The sequence below is a fragment of the Psammomys obesus genome, unplaced genomic scaffold, assembly GCF_907164565.1.
Source record: "Psammomys obesus unplaced genomic scaffold, mPsaObe1.curated_primary_1811, whole genome shotgun sequence".
Classification (NCBI taxonomy): domain Eukaryota; kingdom Metazoa; phylum Chordata; class Mammalia; order Rodentia; family Muridae; genus Psammomys; species Psammomys obesus.
The window spans coordinates 4608332-4624180 of NW_026586662.1; the positions used below are offsets into that span (position 1 = coordinate 4608332).

The window sequence follows — 15849 nt, forward strand, 5'->3', positions numbered from 1 at the left end:
ATTTTATTAGCACATGACATGAAACGGATTGGCAGGGAGAAAAATCAGGGGAGGTTAAGCACGTGGAATGAGTGAGATGATGACATTAATAACGTAAGTTTGATTAACAAGAATGTTTATTTTTAACATGTTTCTGCCCACTGAATAAAGTGAAATCCTGCACAGGTATGAAGTTCATGAACACAGCAGATTATGGGTTCCTAAGCTACAGGACTAGCAGCAAATGGAATGCAGATGGCTGATGTCTCTCAGGCTTGCAAGAACTATTCAACTAAATCATTCTCACTACGGGGAAGTTTCCTAAAGTAATTAAAAAAAAATGAGAAAAAAAAAAAGAAAAAGAAAAAAAAATCCTCCACTGAATTATCTTAATGGCAAGAATATTATAGGTTTACCTCAAAATAAATATTTCAAGAGAATAGCAAAATGAACGTTAAAACTCCTGGCAGTCAGTTTTAAACTTTGGCAATACAACCAGAAAGAAATGTCCAAAGAGCAACTTATCCACATCCACGTATCTCTGTAAGCTTTGCAGATGACTGGGGAACGAAGGGCTAAGTCCCAGGAACGTTCAGCACGGTTCTGCAGATTACAGCTGGCATCTGTGCGGGTCATTGCATCCCCCTTTGAAAGCAGAAAATACAAAATGCCACTGTGACCTAGTTCAGACACAGGGCAACTCCAGACATGAGCTCTGTTAGATGATGGGAAACAGGAGGCTGGAGAGAGAGATGTCATGCATTCTGACAACCCCTGGCACTGCCAGTGTCCAGGAGAAGAGACATTCCCTCCAATAGAAAAAAGAAGAAGAAAAAGCAAACAAACAAACAAAAAACCAAAAACGCTTTGCACTACAGGGGCAAAAAGCTGAATGAGAAAGTCATTTTGGCAGCTATATCAGAAAAGACGTTTGCTGTTTCTTTCAGTATTATAAATGAAGAATTTAACCAAGACCTAAAAGTATTTTAAATGTATTTACTTCTCAAGCAAAGAGTGATACAGAACAGTGCTGCCTAGCAGGAAAATGAAAACCACATACGATACCTAAAATATCCGTAAGGGTGCAAGTAATCATTTTAATATCCAACTTAATATATTCAGGATATTGTTTTAATGTGTAACCAATTAAAAAACTATTCATGAGCTTCCTTAAAATGTTCACAATAAATATGAAATCTGCAATCTTTACACTTAAACCATGGCAGGAACCCAAGTGGGCACATTTCAAGGGCCCAGTGCCTCACGTGGTTCGCTGGTATGATGGGCAGCGCCACTGTGAACTGCAGAGCTTCATTCCACGTAACACTGGTGGGCACAGACACTCGCTCTAAAGCGTCTTCAGGGGAAGGTTTAGTTATGATGATTTTTATTACTATAGGGCCCCCTATTACGTATAACAGTGTAGAGGTCTGTTTTATAAGTTCTTTTCAATTTTTGTTCTATTCACTGTAACAAGTTTTTGTTAATATAAAGTATCAGTGCCCACAGTCTACTGAAAATGACCCTCACCAGGAAGGGAAGCTTGCATTCTATTCTAGTTCCTTGTAGCTCCACCCACATGGAAGCTCCTGCCCCTGCCATTCACTAGGTTATGCTCCGCACTCATGGGTCTTCTTTACCCAGCCTGAGCATTATCCCAGCCTGAGCTTAAGTTCAATAGAACCCCCTGTGACTTAGCAACCATTTTTCTTTTAAGTGTCATGCCGTGTTTGGCCCATTGCTCCAGGCCCACTGTCTGCTGACATCCTAGGCAAACATGCACACACAAGCATAAAGTCTGTATAAAGATTCCCTTCTGGTGAAATCCCGTAAGGCAGACTGAATCGTAGCATTAATGACATCGATTTCCTGCCAAATAATCAACTGATAAGGCTTACGATACCTTCAGAGATGACAGCCCCCTAGAGCAGAGATGTCCCCAAGCATGTCTCATGGCTGTCAACAGGATGTAAAGTAGAACACTCACCTTCACCTCCTGGGCAGAATAAACATGCATGTGTATTTCACATTTCTGGAAAAAGCTTCAGAAGACTGTTTATTCCTGGCTTCTCTCCACTAACTCCTGGGCTAGAAGTATGTCTCAGTGGTAGAATTCCTACTGAGTGCAAGGCCCTGGGTTCAATCCCAAGCAATATAAACAGAACATCCAGTAACTAAAAACACAGCCACATAGCCAAATAGCAGGGAAGTTCAACACAAGAATCCCATGATAAACATGTTCTATTTACTAGTGATTAAAAAAAAACACACAAAGCCAAATGAAACCATGAGATACTATTTTACACTACACGCTTGGCACAAATGTCTCACAACCGTGCAGGTTGTTCAGGATCAGTAGTCCTGGAAGAGTTAGCATTCCAGTGGGAGTTACACACTGGTGCCATAGCTTGAGGAAGCACTCTGTCTCTGTCCTTAGAGCTAATGTGTGCTCTTTCTATACAGGCAGCAATACTACTTCACGTGTGGCTCCACTCTTGTGTAAGAAGTCAAATGAAAGAATATTCATAGTAATATTCCATATTGTTGACTATATCCATAGTCAACAACTGGAGAAAAAAATGTTATATATTCCTATAGTGGAATAATGTGTAACAATGAAAGCCCCCACTGCAGTGGACATTAAAAGAAATACAGTATCTGGTTTAATTCTGTTTATTTTTCTTGAAGGATACATACATGGAGACGGAGTGCTAAAGGGTAGGAAGGCTTCGATCCACACAAATACAGGGTAAGGCTTTCTTTATTCAATAGGGGTAAGGAGGAGGTCAGGAAAGGGTATGTGGGGTGCCTAGGAGGAAAGGCAATAAGGCAGGCAGCAGGCATACAGGGGTAACTAATTATTACTCTTTATGGTTAAGTAGGTATGTATATAATCCAAAAATCTATAAAGTTGGGATGGTTTTAATAGGGAAAAAACCATTGGCATTTCTGAAGATGAGCTGTGGGAGTCCTGGAAACTTACCTGGCCTGCCACTGACAGTACCTGCTGCCTCTGCTTGCTCTCCTCCTCCTCTTACTGTACTGTTGAGGCAGCACCCATCACGTTGTGAGGGCGTAACACATGCTGGCAGAAATGGCAGCCGTACTAATCTGCCGCTGTGTTTAGAGCTGGAAACCCGCCCTTGGGAATCTAGGTCACAAACAGGCAGGAGCTGTTTACTGATTTGGCCTCATGAGTTGACACATTTCTTCCAGCTTATAGCTTATTGCCTCTGACCCCTCCTCCACCCTCCTTCTGTCCTGGTGTTAAGTTCTGCAATTGTTTCTTGGTGTGTTTAGCCTTAGCTCCCGCCTTCAGAAATGTTTTCTTCTGCTGCCCAATGTGGCCCAAAGAAAGACCAAGTGAGAGAAGTCACGGCCACCTCTGGTGTTTTTCTGCAGCCAGTATGAGACAAACCTCTAGAGGGGCTTCAGCGTGCCTGGGAGACCACATAATATACCTAGACTAGTGACTGAGTAAGCCCCACCTTAGCCCTGGACTGCCAGGGAGAGCTCTGTGCTCCTCCCAGTGTGCCCAGGCAGAACCACACGCATCCTTCTCAAGTAAGTGTCTGCATGAGCACTGCACTTAACAGTCTAACCCTTTCAGGGATGAGAGCAGAAACTCAGCTTGCTAGCGAAAGAGGAAGGATCCAGCTAACTCCAGAAGAAAAGCTGGAAAAGGAAAGAGAATGGAAAGAAACCAGTCCAGTTTCATATTGCATGTTTTCTGGAATTTATTCTCCTTTAATGTAGAACATAAAGTCTAAGATTTCACCAATGCCTTGAGAGACAAACACAAACAAACTGAGATCAAAACAATTGCACAGACTGAAGTGACCCAGACAGTCATGGGTAATTCTCTATAAAAGGTATCTCTAGAAAAAACAAACCCCATAAATCAAACAAAATAAAATCAAACAAACCAAACAAAACATAAAAAGCCTTTGGTACCTTTCAATAACAAATAAAATATTTAGGTGGCTAAATTCACACCATATAAAAATGCAAATGTTGGATTAACTTTATAAAATGGAAAAACTAAAATATATTAGCAACTAAGGGCAAAATAGCTTCTTCTTCTCTTTGATTTTAATAAACCCTACAATTTGGCAAAGTATTTCCTGAACTAAATTTTCTTCTGGTCTGCAGACACCTAGCAATATGGCATTTCATGTTCACCTAATGTTAAAATGGCACCATTTGGTCATCAGTGGCACATTTTCTTCGTCCTACAAGCCTACAGGATGTCAGCACTCTGCCTTGAAAGCCACTGGCAATACAGCCATGCCTGCACTTCTTTCCTAGGCTTTGAAGATGGTGGTGACTAAATCTAAAGGTAAGCTAATCAAAGGGAATAAGAAGAACACTATTTCAGCAAGTATGTACTTTTAGCACTTGGAAGGAAGAAGCAGGCATGAGTTCCAGGTCTACATAGCAAGACTGTCTCAAACAACAAGCAGAAAGAAGGAAAGGAAGACAGGAAGGAGAGAAGTCAGTCAGAAGTCAGATGGGTAACTATACGAGACCCAACATGCTCTGCACACACCACTGCCTGGGAACTTTAGTTGACTGCATAAACTGTGGCTTCTAGCCACTGAAGTAGGTCACTATCAGTAATCTCATTTTTCTCTGCTGACTTCCCAATGCTCGCAGAAGAATAATGGCAAGAAAATGATATGCAATGGTAACATATTGCATATGTTAATTAATGGTAATTCTAAGAACACCATCTAGTCAGCGTGTTTAACAGTATGGACAACTAAAAAGTTGTATAACAAATTCTGATAGCTTTCTCTGTCTCCTCAGCATTGTAGGATTGTTGTACCTACAATCAAAAACATGCTAAGATGTCACTTTGCCAAACTGGTTCTTAGCCCTCATTGGCAAGAGCAGACTTGATCAATGTAAGCTCATATGGTTTCTTTTTAAACTGCAACTTTTTAAATTGCTCTATTTTAAGTAGAAACATGTCTTGAAGGAAGACTCAAACTCAAGCACAGTATCCAGTTAGAAGAGGAAAAAAAAAATCCTGGGAAGTCCCTGGGATTTGTCAAATGGAATTTGCTTTGGATCTTGTTTAATACTAAACTACCTACTAATATCCATGACTTGACAAGCTTTCCCTAGAGGGAAAACTGTGCATCAATCATTTGGTCCATTCATGAAGAAAGGTGTCCTTTCTTCTGGTTGTAACAGGACTGCAAATCTCAGGCTGAGATCTGTTTTAGTGTCCAAAAAATGCTGCAGAACTGGCCACCATTAGTGAAGCTTTAGGTAGAGGTGGAGGGACAGCCACTTATTTACTCTTTCAATTTCTCAAACATTCCTTTCTCAGTATCAGAGTGAAAGGTCCAGCATCCTGCTGCTAGGGATAGGTGGAGATTTCAGTCAGCCTGAGTTTATCCACTCCAGGCTATCCATATGTTTGGCAAGTAACTCTAAAATATGCCGGATATAGAAAAGCTATCTCTGCTCTGATGAAATAAAAATGTTCAGTGTTCACCAATGTCCACCCAAAGGGAGTAGGGACTTTGCTTCCTAAGAACCAGTCAGGATCGTGCTCTAGACAGCCCCATTCTTGTCTATGCTGCTCTGAAATCTCACTTGTGCTCATACACCAGGCAAGAACACATGGCTGTGCTATTCTGGAAAGCTGGAGACTGTGAATTAGTCTGAAATATGAACAAAGGGAGTAGAGAGACTACAGTAAGTAACGTGGGAAATCACACTACACAGCAATCTTTGCGTCTTTTTTTCCTTTCCAGTGGTGCTGGGGCTGAGCGCAGAGAGAGCCCTGTGCGAGCCATGCAAACGTTCTACCATTGAGCCCCAGCCCCAGCAGTGCTGGCATCACGGATTCACAAAATATACCTAACCAAGCATTTCCTTTCTTCAAAAATATAATCCCTTCACAAAATAGAACAGGCAGCCGTTACTTTGGGGAGCTGCGTTTAAACATATATGCGCATGTGTGTGTGAGTAAACTGCAAGAGCTGAAAAATGCCTTCGCATCCTGACAGAGCAACTTTCCATTAGCTTACTATCTACGTAGTGCACTTCTTAAAATACATCTCAAGTAGTCTTAAGCATAGAGTGAACTTGCCCCCTTGCAGGAGATAAAAGAGGAGACATTTTCCAGAACAGCCATTCTTTTCTGCCCTGTAACTTGGTTGTGATCATCCCATATTGCAATGGTGGTTTTGGAAGCACCCGTAAAAGCCTGGAGAATGTACAGCGGTGAGGGTTTTCACAGAAAGTTGCTGAGAGCATCTAACTTTTCCAGCAGGTGTTATTACAAAGTACCAAAGTAGTGACATTTTGTGATTCTGCAGCAAGAACCCTCGGTGTCCTTTGTCAGCCAGCACTGCTTTCTTCTTTCCGATTCAAAGATGATACTGTGCTGGCAAACTGGTTTCAAGGAAGTGATGCAGGCAGCTCAGAGGGGATTGGGGTTATAATACTAGCATCTAATAAGACTCAGGATGGGCCCAACGTTTTCTCCCAATTGTCTATCAGTCATTAAGGAAGCAGACCTAGCACAGGTGATAGTACTTTCAGGTGAGTGGGGCGACTGCAGACAAATCAGAAAGTACGAGAATCCATCACCATCGTCCTGATTGGCTTAGAACAATCATGCAGTCCCCCATGTTCCTGTGTCCTCCAAAAACACCTTTTCCAGGTCAAGCGAAGTTACTGATTGTGCATGTGGCTTCATCACAGTGATGCATCAGGTAAGCAGGTGTGTGCTCAGTACCAGGGGTGCTCCAAAATGCAACTCCATCACCTTCTACTCTTTAGCTCTAAGGTTCAGTCTATTAAACAGAAGAGGAAAAAAGGCACAGTTATTATGCTGCATTGGTGAGAAAATTTGCCTTTGGCAACATATATTTTTTAATGTCAGGAACACAGATGGGGGAGGTCATAATGAGTCCCCCTCTGTGACTGATGGGAGCAAGTCCTGGCTTTTAAAGCCAGAGCCTCGATTTTAGTCATACACATCCAACCTGCAAACATACAAGTAAAGCCCCATTTTTCAGCAGCCACCAAGTCTCCTTCCTTTGAAGGAGCTGTGTGCTAGGAGCTCACAGCAGGGGAATGAAGACGCCCTGGTTAAGGGTGACCCTGGGTGAATGACATCAGAATGGCCACATTGGTCACAAAGCCTCATCACTGCCTAGTGCCACTCTGTCTGTCCCCATGGCCCAATTAAACAAGTGTCACCAGATATGGCCAAAGAGTGTACAGTGCCATCAGCTGTTGTGGACTCTGAAAATCACCTCCTGAAGGAAGATAGGGACTGGAAGCAGGGATTTCTGTAACAGGATCTGCCTGCGGTCTATTAGAAAAATGAACTTCGTGGCTTTTTTACCTGAATATTGCTAGTGAATGGGCTCCCTTTCCTCAGTTAGGGTGATTCCATGGAGGCCAGCCACTGCTGACTCTTGCCACTTGGTGTTCCCTTCCTGTTACTTCCATCTCCCCCAGCTTTGATGGGTGGAAAACCTTCATTTTACATGCTAGCAATTGATTTGTCTTTTACTTTAAAAAGACAAACAATATGTCCTGAGCCAGTGCGGCTGTTGGGCCACTGTGTAGTGACCTCTGGCCTTAACTTCTGCTTTGTGGAACAGCCCAGTCAGAGCCAATACACATCTGCCTGAGGGTCGTCATCAATAGTCTCCTGGCTACTGCATGGGGCAATGACAGATGCTAACGGCCAGCTTCTGTGCTTCCTGGCTTTGTCTTTTACGTGTGCATGCTGCAGCCGGTAGGAGAGATGACAGGGTCAGTTTTGCTGTATCACATCTACGACCACTTTGTCCAAGCCTTAAACTGAGCACTTTATAATGAATTATAACCAATGTGAATAAGCAACTAAAGGGGGGAGGCCCTTACTAGCTCTTATGTTTCCACTCGTCTTAGATGAAGATCAAGTGTGAGCACTGCTGTGCTCTACAGCTCTCATGGGTCAAGTATGCACATGGCTCACATACTATGCCAGGGCTGTGTGCTGTCCGAAGGGCTCCTGGCCAGGAACTCTGTTCCCAGGCCATGTCTGCCCTTTGAGGGACCAACTTCAATGGGACTAAGACCATATATCACACTGATCAACCACCACATTGATCATGTGCATTAAGAATGGACCCTGCAAAGACCATAACTTCTTTACAAATGCTTACAATGCCAGACATTGTATGTCTGGCGTCCTTGATTTCTACAGGAGCTCCACAAGGATAGCAATAGGTCTTTTCTGAGACTGTTTCTCCAACCAGGGACCATTCATGGAGATAACCTAGAACCCCTGCTCAGATGTAGCCCATGGCAGCTCAGTCTCCAAGTGGGTTCCCTAGTAAGAGGAACAGGGACTGTCTCTGACATGAACTCAGTGGCTGGCTCTTTGACCACCTCCCCCTAATGGGGGAGCAGCCTTTCCAGGCCACAGAGGAGGAAAACGCAGCCAGTTCTGATGAGACTGGATAAGCCAGGGTCAGATGGAAGGGGAGAAGGATCTCCCCTGTCTGTGGACTTGGAGAGGGGTATAGGAGGATATGAAGGAGGGAGGGTGGGATTGGGAAGGTAGGAGAGAGGGGGCTACAGCTGGGATACAAAGTGAATAAACTGTAATTGATATAAAAAATTTAATAAAAAAATCCCAAGGAGCTAAAAGAAAAGTAAATACTTACTAAAACTGAGAGTAGTTATTATAAGGCAACAAAAAGATAGAACAATCAAAATTATGCTTTCATAGATCATGAATAAATATTTTTACCGGAAAATTGAAACCATGATAACATTTTAAGCCTACAAAGAAAAAAAAAACTACAAAGATAATCATATATAGGCCTAAAACAATAAAAAGACTCTGAATGTTATAAAACATTACTGGGAGGAATTAAGAAAAAGTTATCTCAATAGTAGAGGACTTCATATTTATAAGTGGAATGCCCCTACAAATGTCACTTGTTTTTAAAATTATCTTTAAATTAAATAAAACATTTATTAAAAAAAAAAAAAGAGAGAGAGAGAGAGAATACATTGTGGGATTCCATTACTCTTGTTTTGAGCCAGGGTTTCAAGCAGCCTCATCTGGCCAGGACCTTGCTATGGAACTGAGGGAGAGCTTACATTTCTGACTCCTGCCCTCCAATTCTGCAGGGATGTCATACTATGCTCAGCTTAGTTAGTGCTGGGGTCATGCATGCTAAACAATCACTGCAGTGACTGAACTACAGCCCCGGCCTCACTGTCTGCAGTGTGGTCCTCAACCTTCCTAATGCTTAGAGCCTATAACACAGTTCCTCATGCTGTGGTGACTCCTAGCCATCACATTACTTTTGTTGCTACCTAATAGCTGTGATTTTTGTCCCTGTTATGAATCATCATGTACACATCTGATGTGCAGGATATCTGACACGCAACCCCTCGGAAAGGGTCATTCAACCCTCCCAAAGGGGTCATGCCCCACAGGTTGTAGACAACTGGTCTACAACAAAAACACCAGCCTGCTGAATCTACAGAATCTGTACCTTTGGAGAAAATGGGAACCAAGATAGCGCACAGACAGTTTTTCTAAAGGTTTTGACAGAAAATGGTGCTTACTGGTTCCTGCTGCTATCAGGTAATCCTTGCCCCAGGCTCCCCCCACACACACACCACTTTATCCCCCAGTACTCTGAAGATAAATCTGGATTGTTTAATATCTTTGAGTGAAATATTTTACACAAATACTAATTTCCTAACAAATACTCAAATGTCTGAGTTGTATAAAAATAGTTTTAAGAACCTGTAAATACTTTCTATGTGGGTGTGCCTTTGCTAAAAACCTGTGCAGAGGAACCGCCCACAACCCATCTGTGGGCTTGGCAATGCAAAAACAAAGTGTATTTTCACGGTGACTCTGCTCCGAAGGTGCTGCTGGAGGGCCTCTGCTTCCTCCCACAGGTGCTCCCGAGATAGCACCTAGCCCAGGCAGCCTCAGAGGACCTGTTCCTTAGACAAAGTTCCCACAATGCACTGCAGGTTCAGCTGTGTTAAAAATAGACACTTTAGAATTCAGCCCAAGCTTGAGCTGTACTAAGTCTCAAATGCTATGCACATAAAGACTGTAACACAAACTGGAAACTTGACAATGTGGTCGGCTCTAGGTGGTGATTTTAATATTCTTTCCAATGCAAAAAATAGAAGCCTAAGTTACCTTTCTATTACAAACCAGTATTTTTAAATGAAACAACCAAACTATTAAGTTATTTGATGAGTATCTTTTTATTTTTATTTCTGAAGTAAATCTTGTGCTTTATGTGGCTGTGAAAATGTGCATTATTTCTAAGTCTTGGCACAAGACAAATCAGGTTCTTCGTGTTTTCCAAGTGATGTGACTCAATCAAGAGGCTTTAAAAGTACTCAGGTTGCTTTAGGAACTGTAACGTGACCCTCGGCATCTGTGGGAACCCTTCCATGTCCTCACTGGGACCCCAGGACTCCCTAGTCTCTCCAGGACACAGCAGCTGCACTTCATCCGTGCACAGCTGCCCACGTGGCCCAGAGCATCTCCAGGTGAGTGAGGTGCTTCCAACAGCGGACATCTATGCAAACAGGTGTTATGCTCTACTTATTATTTAAGAAATAAGGACAGCAAGGCCCAGTGCTTGGGAGGCAGAGGCAGGAGGATCTCTGCAAGTTCAAGGCTAGTTCCAGAAAGATCCCATCTCAAAACAAACAAGCAAACAAACAAATAAGCAAACCAATAACAATAAGAACAGGGAAAAGCTGCACATGTTCAGTACAGATGTGATTTTTTTCCAAGTATTTTCAATCTGTGAGCAAACAAATAATAAACACTACAGGTACAGACACAGGGATAAAATGTAATATGAAATTTTAATTTAAATAGAAACTAGCCAACTATTTTGCTGCTTTAAACTCCTATTCAAAGAGTAGGGGCGTAAATTAAAAGTGAACTAATATTCTGATTTAAAGAAGTTAAAAGCAGAATGGAGTTTAAAGGAGTCAGATGTGTTTAACCCTGCTGCCTGTATTCACTGAGGGCCTGAACACTTAGGCATAGAGGCACACTGCTTACCCGTCCCTCCTCAGCCCCTACAGTCCACTCCAGCAAGACAGACTCTGAAGTGAAAGCAGAGGGGTCACCTACCCTGGGTGACGAAGCAGAAAGCAGAGGGCTGGCGGTCTTGAGTACACAAGGTTAACCTACCGTGGACGTGGATGTGGGCCGTGGCTTCAGACCTAAGAACGAAAAGACTGTGTTGCTCTCCTTCGACTCAAAAAAACTGTCATAGTCCTAGAAAAAGAGGGAGAAAAAAATAAAACCAGTGAGCAACGGCAAGCAATTATCTTTACAGTTAATAATGCTTTCCAAAAATCCTATGTGGAAGTAAGAAAACAGCGTGCCATTGTTCTGTCAAGGCTAAGGAAGACCTACATACATGTAGCAGGGAGAACATACTAGAGTTGAAAGGGCATGCCAGAGCACTCTTAAGTAAGAAGAAAAATGTAACAAAAACAAACAAATAAATAAATCTAAAAGTAGAACAAGATTAAAACTTGGCAGCAGAAATAAAGGAGCAAACATGCTGTTTTTTCTTCATGTGTCAAACTAGAACTTATCTGAATATGCTCACCCTGAACTTAGAGAATACCCTAGTCACACTTATATGGAAAGCCACATTCTAAAGCCATGCTTGATACTTTCATATCCAAGACTTAAAAATAAATAACTAAATCCCTGGTAAATGGAAAAGTCGAGGGGTCAGTTCCTGCAGGTGTCAGTCCTAAAACTTTTAGTCTGTTCTCAGGTGTCCTGTGGACTGGCTATGTGTGCCAGCTAGTGAGGAGCAGAGTTGACATCTGCCTATGCCACTCTACCCTTGAACTTCATGCGCTCTTTGCACTCTGTACAGCATCAGCCTGGGAGGAAACTGGGCATGAGCATATGTGTCCTGGTCACTGAGCACAGTGAACGTATGGCCGAGCTGTGCCAATGTTATTGTGGGGCTTTCAAGTACATCTGGAATCTAAGTGAGTCCACAATTTGTAGCTGCTTTGTTCTCACGAGGCCTCATTTGATTAAAAATGTTTGAATTATCCTATTTGGTTCTGTGGACAGCTCCTACCTGCAAAGTTGAGTCTCACAGCCTTAAAAGTAGCTCTGATTCTAACCTGCAGTCTTTGTGGCCCCAGGTTTCCAATAGCTACTCCTTCTGTCACTTATGACCCAAACTACGGAGAAAATGTCTGAAAGGAAAGACTCAACATGTCAAGCAGAAGTCTCAGGGATAAGTAGAGTTTGTCATGCAAATGGCTGAGATAAGGACACTGGGTAAGAGAAAAGCATGGAAAAGCAGAAAGTTGGCAGGCTGCCTGGCACCATGTATGCTGGGTTCTATACAATTTTACCTTAAATACAAAGAAAACTGTGTAATGGTTTTGAACAAGGGAACAAAATGATCTCACTTCTATGACAACACTCAACAGGCATGTGAAGAATGTCTCAGAAGAGAAGCAGAACGGAGTTTAAAGGAGTCAAATGTGTTTGTCTTAACAAATAGAAAAGAAGTTAAAGGGGTACTTGGTAATTTAGACCAGCAATAGTGCCATCCAGGATCAGAGGCAGTGGGCAGGGGCACAGGCAGGAGACGTGTCCCAGAGGTAGAAACTGGGGGCTGCTTTTGGATTAGAAATGGATATAACAGAGAAGTGAGAAATAAAGTGGCTCTTGGGTTTAACGTGATGGGAAAAAGGGCGCTGAGCTGAACACACTGTTTGAGAAACATAGGACAACTGAAGCATATCTTGATGAGGGGTCGAAGGTTGCTGGTGGCACTAGAACACTACACATTTTATTACACAGCTGATCTTTTGTTAGATATCTTTTTTTGAAAGGTAAACAGCACTTCACTGACCCAGGCTCAAGAGCCCTGTCCAGTGTGCACTCCCTCTGATAACCAGCAGATTACATGCCTGCAGGAAGAAGGGCAGGGTGATGTTATGGCTGGATTTAACCCATCCTTTGAGTCATCCACAGCCGAAAATTCAATGGATCTGACCCTTTCTCCACCACGCTCTGCCTCTGCTGTGTGTACCAAGGGCACCTCCTCTAATGGGAATTACTTCTAGCTCTGATCCATGCAAGCAGCAAGCTGTTCAGGATGAGCAAAGCTCAGCTTTTGGGTCTTCAAGCTCCAATACTGCACTCTTGGAAAACGGCCCCACTCTGAATACTGCATGCCTTACACAAATGAGCATTACAGGTCTTACCAAATGAGCACTGCATGTCTTATGTGAGGCATCATAGGTCTTTCTCTTCCCACCACTACTTGACACATCTCTTAAGCCTCCTCAGGTTTCTGTATCTGCCGCCAGCAGCCCAACCTACGCTGGACTTCAACCACAGCACCTCATCAGCGCTTGCCTAATCCCACCCATTTCTACCCAATGTCATAGTCTGTCAAGGGAGGACACATTGATTTCTGAAGAACAATTTTGACCCTGCCACCTTTATTCTTGCAGACTTTCGGTGTTCATACGACATAGCCTAAGAGACTTAGCATGGCCTGGTTGTATACATCCTGGATCTGCCTGACCCTTTGGTTGGGGGAGATGAAGGAGGGCCCTTTAACCTAGTCTGCGCTGACTGGTATTCACAGATTCATTTCGGGAGGCTGAGAAGGTACTCAGTCACAGCTAGTGCTGGGTACAGTACAACCTGGGATTTAATGTCTATGCTACAGCTTGTAATCTGTATAAACCTCAAAAGATGATCATAAGTCCCCAACCACAAATTTAAATGTAAAACAAACTCTCACACAATTTTAAAGTAACACCTAAAATATAATACAGGCCGGAAAAACATGCAACAGTGTCAGTAGCCCATTTATCCGCATAAGAGATGAAGCTGATCTTACAAGTTTTAGTCACCAAAAAAAGGTATTTGCAAATGTCAGGTATTTAGAAATCTAAGGATAATATTTTTACATTTTAAATTTTAAATAAAAAAAATTAAATTTAAATACAAAAGAAAAAAAATTGCCTAAGCTGTATTTCTTCACAAGAATGGTAACCATTATTTTTATTTAATCCGGTGTTAGCTCAATGTCATGTAGCTATGGCTTGGGGGTTTCTAGCCTGAAAAGTATTGAACTCAGTAAGTACTTAGGCTCACTAAGTAGCATTTAAAAGTTTTCATTAAGATAATTAACTCCTAAGAGAAAGCAACAAATATCAAGGTTAGTAATTAACTAAAAAGCAGAATAATTCAGTTATTTAAGAGCTCTATTTATTACTTTTGTGTGGATATGGAGGACTTATGGCCATGCCACTGAACCTGTGGAGAGTCAAAAGAAGATAACTCTCTGAGGCCTGAATTCCAGGGATGGAACTCTGGTGGTCAGACCTGCACTGTCACGGGGCTTTCTAGACCTGCCGAGCCATCTAGGCAGCCCAGAAATAATTCTTTAAGTCAGTATTTGGCTGGTACTGGATACATTTCGGGTTGCCCAAAAAGCCCTATGTCAAGTGGGCAGTCAATTGCGTTTGTTAATTACTGACTGGACCATCATGTGCTGGCATTTTACCAGTTCTGAACCAGTATAAAAATACTTGCTTTCTAACATTCAAAGGCTTTTGAGAGTCCTGGTGAATCGTAAAGTATGCAAAAATAAATAATTTTTTGTCATGTTTGGACAAAGTGAATTATTGAAGATTTAAAATCTAGGACACCTTAATTGTTTAATATTCCTTTTAGAATTAAACTGTATGACGTGAAATCACTTAAGAGTAACACAGTAGTACAATTCTAAAAATAATTTCCTCTTAAAATATAGCTTATTGTATTATAACCTTAGGACATAAGAGGAAAACATTTAATGCTTTCTTATCAAATGTGTTTTACATGTCAAGCTTTTTAATATATATTTGTGTGTGTGCGTGTGTGTGTGTGTGTGTGTGTATGCACACGTGCAGACCATAATTCTTCCCAAAAGTGAAAAGTATTATGGTTTACAAATTCCCACAAGGCTTTTAAAACAGGCCCACCAAATTCCCTGCAGTTCGAGGCACTCTTTCAAGCTGCTGTCTGTGAATTCACATCTGCAGACTGCACTACACACAGCAGAATAATCCCCTCTGCGACTTCAGACTTTAAAGATCAGTTAATACTGACTGCAGAGGACACAAACACAGAAATCATATTCAAGGTTAACGTGCCTGGTTTCAACAGCTGATACATTTTCATTACATTTAAGACAAAAAGTGGAAGAAAAGTCATCGCTTCTAATGGCTAGAGAGAGGAGACAACCTGGACTTCACAGACCAAGCATTTCTCATCTACTGAGGGGACATTTTCCTAAATGATTTTCAGAAGAATAAAGTTAAAGAGCTGTGGAGGAATTTAAGAAATGTAGGGAGGAGCCTGAGGGGATTCCCATTGCCTATACTGTTGTTTGCCTTCAAGTGAAAACCAATGTTGGAGACATTTACAGGCCTGTGATAAAACCTGCAGCAGGTAGAGTTTAAACAGCAGCCTCGGTCTTCCCCAAAGCCCAGGAAAGGACATTGGCCTCTTGCTCTGGTTAGACTATTATGGACTAAGCAGTCACTGGAGGCAAAGATCTTCAAGTTCTATGCCTTTTCAGTGTTCCCCAAGAGGGCAATTAAGAAAGCCCACAGCGGCCACTCTGAGAGGCTGTGTGGCCTCCCCTGACTCAGCTAATGGCGAGTAAGTGATAGGGCCATATTCTTTCTCATGCCAACTGTCACAGCCAAGTGGAAGGCTGCAGGGAACACAACACGTAGATGAGGAAATGGAGGCAGCAAAAAGAAAAGCTGGTTTATCCACATGGAAGAATTTTA

At 42.2% G+C, this 15849-nt stretch overlaps 1 protein-coding gene across 1 annotated transcript in view; it reads right to left on the minus strand.

Annotated features, from left to right (window-relative positions):
- Window positions 1–3691: 3691 nt before the first annotated feature.
- The window catches only part of Sh3bgrl2 (SH3 domain binding glutamate rich protein like 2), a 54936-nt gene continuing 42778 nt past the window's right edge, over window positions 3692–15849 (minus strand). Inside the window, exons 3-4 of the mRNA XM_055602546.1 lie at window positions 11195–11281; window positions 3692–6794 (exon numbers count right to left, since the gene is read on the minus strand). Coding sequence (XP_055458521.1) covers window positions 6783–6794; window positions 11195–11281 — 99 coding nt within the window. The 3' untranslated portion in view covers window positions 3692–6782. The remainder of the gene's footprint in view (window positions 6795–11194; window positions 11282–15849) is intronic.